Source organism: Lathyrus oleraceus, chromosome 2 (genome assembly GCF_024323335.1).
Source record: "Lathyrus oleraceus cultivar Zhongwan6 chromosome 2, CAAS_Psat_ZW6_1.0, whole genome shotgun sequence".
Classification (NCBI taxonomy): domain Eukaryota; kingdom Viridiplantae; phylum Streptophyta; class Magnoliopsida; order Fabales; family Fabaceae; genus Lathyrus; species Lathyrus oleraceus.
In genome coordinates this window covers 341402199-341410967 of record NC_066580.1, presented here as the reverse complement: position 1 = coordinate 341410967, position 8769 = coordinate 341402199, and the positions used below count along the sequence as shown (strand labels likewise).

Genomic DNA, 8769 nt, shown 5'->3' with positions numbered 1-8769 from the left:
AGTATTTTTAAACAATTAAAAACAATCACAAAATAAATTAAATCATGAAAAATATTAATAATGATCCAAAAATAATTTTAATTCAAAATATGAAAGAGGAAATTATTTGAAAATTTTCGGTGAAACTCTCATATTTTTTGGATCAATATTAAAATTAATGTGAATTAATGAAAATAAAAGGAATACAAGAAAAATCAGAAAATATCAAAAAACGTGGACCACTTGATCTCCCTCATTAATTGAGGTGGCATATCAAGTGGATCAGCGCGCACGTTCCATGGTGTACTGCAGTCAACGCGACATAGGCTTTGTATTTAAAAGCAACGTACGAGATTAAAACATTTCAAACTCATCTAATATCTCTGAACACTTCCAGCTCATCGTAGGAGCCAATGCCGGTCATCTTCTCCGACGACCCTGGCCAGACTGGTTTAGTCATCACCACATCATAAATGACAAAAAAGGACATGATCTGAAAGATAAAATGGTGTAGATCATGAATATCACCTCAATTTTAACTAACTCCACATATATAGAAAGATATGAGGAGTTGAATTTTGAGGTGTGTCAACTGAGTTGCTTTGATTTGACCTCTAAGCAACTCAATCTTCTTGCCTACATTGATAGAACTTCAGACAACCAAAGATCCAAGAGAACTGATGAGAATTGAGCGAGAATCGAAGAGATGAAGTTTTCTGAAAATTACCTTCAATGTTGTGCAGAACTTGATGTTGCTTACTTCAAACACGATTTGATCACACTTGAGAAGCTTGCAGGAAGTGATTAGCAAGGGTGCAAGGCTTTAGATCCTAGAGTTTTTGAATCTCCAATAGTTGAGATTCAAACTCAATTTTCAAATTGAAAATTCTCAGGTTTTCCTTTAAAATGCGAGGGTTTGAATTGGGGGGCAAAGCTGGCGCAATGGGTGTTTGAATTGAGCACAAAGGTCATGTATTTATAGCATGAGGGAGTGATATTTTCACACTTGAAATTTTGTCCAAATTTAGCAATGTGAATGGAACGAGTGCATGGGCATGTACATGCCCATGAGGCAATGCATTAAGGTCCAAAATCAATCACGTTGAAGTCTGAATGAAGCTTGATTGGCAAGGCAATGTGAAATGAAGTTTGTACATTTGATTTCCTCCAATGATGCAGCTTTGTTAAAGCCATGCGCAACCCTAGAAAACCTCATCCAAAATGCAGCTTTGGATCAAGGGGAACAAGTTTGATGTTATACACTTTTTCATTTGGAGCTTGGATCATGGTGAATTTTGAGGTGGAAGTTTGGAAATTTCAACATGTTGAAATTTTTTCGAAGTGTCAAGCCATATATCTCAATATTCCACCTTACTTAACTTTTTATGTGAGCTTCAAATTATAAAAAATGTCTTCATCAAAGTTGCAGTTCTTTCAAATACCTTATGAATAGTCTCCAATTTCATGTCATTTGGATTTAGAATGATAGAGTTATGCATTTTTGAAGTTTGGAAAAATCACTTGTTCAATGGTATAGGTAAAAAATGACCTATAATGTATCCTCATATCACATGCTCATAAAAGTTGAATTGGATTCCCCTCCAAACATCAAAGTTGAGGTAGACATATTGAATTTGATTATGAAACTTGGAAATCTTTCATCTCATAAAAATTGAGCAAGTTATGGCCTTGGGAAGTTGACTTTCAAATTAGGGTTTAAACAAAATGACCTATAATGTTTCAACATAGAAGATGGTTTTACAAGCAAAACTAGCTCTAGGTCTCAACATGAAAGTTGTTTGGAATGTAATTTAGAGTAACTTTGATCTTGGAATAATTTTCATATGGTGAAAATTGTAGGAGATAGGGTCTAGGGAGACCTAGTTTTGATCAGATGAATTCATCTGGCCAACCACCATCAACCAACTTGCTAACCTTCATATCTCTTGACTTTTTAGGCTCATGGTAGATCATATATGCATAAGATGATGAATTTTAAAGTGTACCTTGAAAATTTTGATCAAGTGGTGAGATAGCTTGTTGGAGAAGTTACTCAAGATACCCAGTCAAACTAGGGTTTCCAAGGCAAATCACCCTCAAACTCTTGAAGAAAACTTGATCAATAGGACATGCAGAGATCAACGGAACTCATATATGATGCTCATAACCATTCTTGGATCAATTCATGGTTGTGCTCTTTGTCATGAGGGTCTCAAACCCTATATATGAACTTGATAGATCAATGGTGATCATGCCCTACCTACAAAAGAGTTAGGCAAATACAAAGACATATTTTTTGGTATTTTGGTTAGTAAAATGATAATATACAAGTATGATACAATCACATGGTGCTTGGTGATCTCTCCCAAAACAAACCCAATGAAAGAGGGGTAAGGAGGATGCCAAGGTATGCCCCATTGCTAATGCATATGATGAAATTGCATGAGGGATCTTAGGGTCAAAATTGGGGTCTTACAGGTGCCCCTATTTAAGGGCATTCTAACTGAGGAAGTGAAGGTTAAAATCTTTGACTCGAATTAGTAGAATGGGCTTAAATAATAATATAGAGAGAAATTTTGGTCCCTAAGAGACCTCATGATGCATATGATATGAATGTAAAAGTAGATTTTCTGTGGGGAAATATTGCCACAAAGGAAAGGAAATCAGAGAGATCGAAAGTCCGCAGGAGTATAATGCATTCCGTAAGGAAAACTCACTAGGGAGACAGAGACTCTAGGGGAAAAAGAAGTTATGTGTAGGCCAGGCTACGACTTAAAACTGCTGGGGGACTAGAGGAATTCCATACAAAATGGAAAGACTCAGCCAGGGAAACAAAATATCTGCAGGGGATACGAGTAGATCAGGATAACACTGAAGTACTTGGATCATGCAGGAAAAGTGATTTCACTAAGGAAATGCATGCTCAACTCGACTGGGGTAGATAAACTTCAACGCAGGAGGAGCATAAATTTATTATCCACTACCTGTTACTGGGTAAGGAGATAATAAAGATCTGACAGAGAGGACAACCGCCACCTGTTAGGATGAACATATCAAGGATGACTCACTGGGAACCACCAGGAGGGAGTATTCATTACCGGTTACTGGGTAAGAATAGCCTTGCTGAGGAAAACTACAGAATAATAGGATTTACAACTATCAGTTACTAGGCAGAAGACCAAAGGTGAGAGTATCCGTCATCGGTTAGGATGAACATATCAAGGATAAACTCAACAGGGAAGAAAATCCGTCATCGATTAGGATGAACATATCAAGGATAGACTTGCTTGGGAATGTCAAGGAGGATACCCGTCACCGGTTAGGATGAACATATCAAGGATACACCAACTGAACAAAAAGTAGGAATTACATCTATCGAATGCTGGATATAATACCATCAAAGACAAAATCCTTCACCGGTTAGGATGAACATATCAAGGATAGACTCTACGAGGAGAAAAAATAGGAATTACATCTATTAGTTACTGGATAGAATACCAAGAGAGAGTATCCGTCACTGGTTAAAGTGAACATATCAAGGATAAACTCTGCGGGAGAAAGTAGGGTTTACAACTACTGGTTACTAGGTAGAATACCACAAGGAGAAGGAAATTCATCATCGGTTAAGATGAACATATCAAGGATTAACTCTATGCGGAACAAAATAGGGATTACAACTACCTCTTTACTGGGTAGAGTACCAAAAAATAAGAGTATCCGTCATCTGTTAGGATGAACATATGAAGGATAAACTCACGCAGGGGAAAGAAAGATATTTGTCACCGGTTAGGATGAACATATCAAGGATATACTTCCTGGGGAATCAGGAAAAGGGAATCCACTGGGGACAATACTGCTGGAAAAATAGGGATACTTTTGCTGTGTATTGGGCAAGAAGTAACAAACTGCAAACTAAGAAGAACATTACCAGTTACTGGGTAATAAGCTCTTAGGAGACTAAAAGTGTAACACCCCGATTAAAATAAGAGAATTATTTAATTGAGTTAATATTATTTTATTAATTTAATTAAATAAAGTTGAATTATTGGATTATTATTATTATTATTTTGGAATAATAATTATTGGAAAATATATATAAGTTGGAATAAGTAAAAAGAATTCATTTTTTGGAAAAGAAGGTTCCACGTGAAAACTGAGAAGTTGCAGAGAAGAGGAGAAAAGGGCAAAGAGGCAGAGCAAGAGGAAGAAGGTTGGAGAAGAGCTTGGAGCTTTGAGATTTTGCCGGATTATCTCAGGTAAGGGGGGTTTATCGTCGCTTAATGGGTATTATAGATTAACATGTCATGGGTAGTGGGAAACCGTTGAATTGACCCTAATTGGGATTTTGAATGCTGGAAACTATGTTGGATAAATTGTGTTTAGACTGTAATTGAATCCGTGTTTGAGTGTATTGTGAATTTCTGAACGTATAGCTTTTTACGGAAATTGAATCGGAGGTCCGGAAGTCCTCCAACGGCGGAAAATGCGGAGAACTCTGCATTCTGCCTTGTGTTAGCGCAGGAACTGCTGTTTCGTCTGCGTTAACCGGTTAACCCAGGGCGTTAACCGGTTAACACTGTTATATTTTGTGAAAATGTGCTGTTTTGCCTGCGTTAACCGGTTAACCCAGGGCGTTAACCGGTTAACACTGTTGCGTTTTGCCAGAAAATGTATTTTTCCTGCGTTAACCGGTTAACCCAGGGCGTTAACCGGTTAACACTATTGCAGTGTGGAAAAATTGTTAGTTTTTATGTTGTGAACACAATTGGTGAGTGGCCTATTGTAGTTAATTATGATGAGTAATTTTGTTGGGTTATGTGATGAAGATTTGATGCAAATATGTTGATAAGTTGTGTTAAAGTTGTTGAAAATATTGAGTTGTAGGCTTGATGGGCCAAAATTGATTATAAGTTGTTTTGTTGAAAATACTGAGTTGTAGGCTGATGAGCCAAAGTTGATGATAAGTTGTTTTTGTTGAAAAAGCTGTTGTGTTGCTGTTATTATTATGTTGTTGAAATTGCAAGTCGTACATGCCATATACATTCATATGCATAGAGTCGGAGCTTTGCTCACACCATGTTGGCCTGGATTGGCAAAAATTATGGAGCTTTGCTCACACCACGTTGGCCTGGATTGGCAAAATTTTAAGTTGAAAGTTGAAGGCTTATGCCTTGATGCCCACTAAAATGGCAATGATTCTAAGTTGGGAGTTTTACTCCGATTGGTACCACATGCATGACGAGTCGAGTCTCATTTGAGTTGCATTTTATGTTGTTATTGAGTTGCATTTTATGTTGTTATTGAGTTGCATTTTATGTTGTTATTGAGTTGAAATATTTGAGTGATGTGCTGTTACTGAATGCATGATATGATTAGGGTGATTAACGTGTAAATTTACTTAACATAACATGATAAATTATAATGTTTGTTATATCGATTGAGGAACTCACCCTTACAACTATTTTTCAGGTAACGAGCAATGAGTTGAGTAGAAGCTAATGCTTGGAGTCTAGTGTAGTCGCTTAGTGGGTCGTGCTCTGATAGATGTAACATCGGGACGGGATGTTTTAACTTGTTGAATAATTTTATGTGTAATGTATTACAGATGGTAAATGATTTCTATCCGCTGCGTAATTTTTAAAGAAGTGTTTATGTTGAATTAAATAATGAGCATGGCAGTTTTTATGGTGTGAAATGTTGTGTGACACCCTTGGTGCATGATTACTCTGATATATATATTTGTTGTTGTTATTAAATAATTGGGGTATTTTAGAAGGGTGTTACATTAGTGGTATCAGAGCAGGTCGGTCTGTCCGGCCAGTTGTCGTGTCGTTACTGTCTAACTATTGTGTAATTGTTACTAGTCTAACTTTTAAGTTGTGTTGTAGTGATAAGTTGAAATGGCTGGAAGGAATGACGCTGCAATGGCTGCCGCAATGCAAGCGATGGCACAAGCTGTGCAGAACTTGCCAAATGCTGGTGGAGATGCTGGATCACGTAGCTTGGCGACTTTTCAAAGAGAGAATCCGCCGGTGTTTAAAGGGAAGCATGATCCAGATGCAGCCTTGGGATGGTTGAAAGAGATTGAGAGGATCTTCCGTGTTATGGATTGCACTCCAGCTCAGAAGGTTCGGTATGGTACTCACATGCTAGCAGTCGAAGCTGATGACTGGTGGCTAGAGACTCACGAGAGGTTGACCGTGGCAGGTGAAGTCATTACTTGGGATGTATTCCGTAGGGAATTCATGAGAAAGTATTATCCGGAAGATGTCCGTGGTAAGAAGGAAATTGAATTCCTTGAGCTGAAGCAAGGAAACATGTCTGTCACTGATTATGCTGCAAAATTTGTGGAGTTGTCCAAATTTTATCCTCATTACACTGGTGATGGTGCTGAATTTTCAAAGTGCATCAAGTTTGAAAACGGATTGCGCTCTGAAATTAAGAAGGCTGTTGGGTATCAGAAGATACGCATTTTTACTGAATTGGTTGATAGCTGCAGGATATTTGAAGAGGACAATAATGCTCATTACAAAATTGTCAGTGATCGCAGAGGCAAGCAACATCAAAACCGTGGCAAGCCGTATGATGCTCCAGCTGGAAAAGGGAAGCAAAGAGCTGCTCCGGCTCAGAGAGCTAGTGGGGGAGGTGCTCCTGCTGGTATAGTTTGCTTCAAATGTGGTCAGGCTGGTCATAAGAGTAATGTATGCACTGCTGAAGTAAAGAGGTGTTTTCGCTGTGGTAAGATTGGCCATGCAATAGCTGATTGCAAGCACAAGGAAGTGATTTGTTTTAATTGTGGCGAAGAAGGGCATATTGGAAGTCAGTGTCAGAAGCCAAAGAAATCTCAAACTGGGAGGGTGTTCGCTTTAACCGGAACTCAAACCTCCAGTGAGGACAGACTTATCCGAGGTACGTGTTATATTAATGGCTTTCCTCTTGTAGCTATTATTGACACAGGTGCGACTCATTCCTTTATATCTTTGGATTGTGCTGTGAAACTTAAGTTAGAGATATCTGAGATGTTTGGTAGTATGGTAATTGATACTCCTGCGAAGGGTTCAGTGACTACTACCTCAGTTTGTTTAAGTTGTCCTTTGAGTATTTTTGGTAGAGACTTTGGGATAGACCTTGTGTGTCTTCCGTTAGTGCAGATTGATGTTATTCTGGGTATGAACTGGTTGGTGTTTAATCGAGTTTCTATCAATTGTTTTGATAAGACTGTGGTCTTTCCGGAGATTGAGGAAGGAAAGAGTTTGTTTCTATCAGCAAGGCAAGTGGATGAGGAAGTAGCTGATGGGGCAGAGTTGTTTATGCTGTTAGCGACTTTGGAGGCTAAAGATAAAATGGTAATTGGCGATCTAGCCGTGGTGTGTGATTTTCCTGATGTATTTCCGGAAGAGGTGAATGAATTACTGCCAGAGCGTGAAGTTGAGTTCTCGATTGATTTGGTACCTGGTACTAGACCGATATCGATGGCTCCATATCGTATGTCTGCTGTTGAGTTAGCTGAATTGAAGAGTCAGCTGGAAGATCTGTTGGATAAGAAGTTTATTCGTCCGAGTGTGTCACCGTGGGGTGCACCAGTGTTGTTGGTTAAGAAGAAAGAAGGTACTATGAGGTTGTGTGTGGACTACAGGCAACTGAATAAAGTGACGATCAAGAATCGGTATCCTTTGCCGAGGATTGATGATTTGATGGATCAGTTGGTTGGTGCAAGTGGGTTCAGCAAAATAGATTTGAGATCTGGGTATCATCAGATTCGTGTGAAAACTGAGGATATTCAGAAGAGTGCTTTCAGAACAAGGTATGGACATTATGAGTATTCTGTAATGCCTTTTGGTGTGACTAATGCACCTGGAGTATTTATGGAGTATATGAATAGGATTTTCCATCCGTACCTAGATAAATTTGTTGTGGTGTTTATCGATGACATTTTGGTGTATTCGAAATCTGAAGAAGAGCATGCTGAGCATTTGAGAGTGGTTTTAGAAGTTCTACGAGAAAAGAAGTTATTTGCTAAACTATCCAAGTGTGAATTTTGGTTAGAGGAGGTTAGTTTTCTTGGTCATGTGATTTCAAGAGGTGGTATTGCTGTCGATCCTTCTAAGATAGAAGCGGTATCTAAGTGGGAAGCTCCGAAGTCTGTTGCTGAGATTCGAAGTTTCCTTGGTTTGGCTGGTTATTATAGGAAGTTCATTGAGGGATTTTCTAAGTTGGCGTTACCATTGACGATGTTGACTAGAAAGGGGCAAGCGTTTGTTTGGGACTCAAAATGTGAAGAAGGTTTCCAAGAGTTAAAGAGAAGGTTAACTACTGCTCCTATTCTGATATTACCGAGTTCGTCGGAACCATTTGAAGTTTACTGTGATGCTTCATTGTTGGGTTTGGGTGGCGTGTTGATGCAGAATAAGCAGGTTATAGCTTATGCTTCAAGACAGCAGAGGGTTCATGAGAGGAACTATCCGACGCACGATTTAGAGTTGGCGGCTGTGGTGTTTGTTCTGAAGTTATGGAGGCATTACTTGTATGGGTCAAGATTTGAGGTTTTCAGTGACCATAAAAGTTTAAAGTATTTGTTTGATCAGAAAGAACTGAATATGAGACAGAGAAGATGGTTAGAGTTTCTGAAGGATTATGACTTTGGTTTGAATTACCATCCGGGTAAAGCAAACGTAGTGGCTGATGCGTTGAGTCGGAAATCATTGCATATGTCTATGTTAATGGTTAAGGAATTGGATTTAATTGAGCAGTTTAGAGACTTGAGTTTGGTGTGTGAGAGTACTCACAATA

General features: G+C 38.6%; 1 protein-coding gene across 1 annotated transcript; it reads left to right on the top strand.

Annotated features, from left to right (window-relative positions):
• Window positions 1-5879: 5879 nt before the first annotated feature.
• LOC127121389 (uncharacterized) lies at window positions 5880-6674 on the top strand (the record flags this gene model as incomplete). The annotated part of the gene is made up of 1 exon (XM_051051883.1): window positions 5880-6674. A coding segment is annotated over exon 1 (795 nt), but the record flags the coding sequence as incomplete, so codon positions are not given.
• Window positions 6675-8769: the final 2095 nt, after the last annotated feature.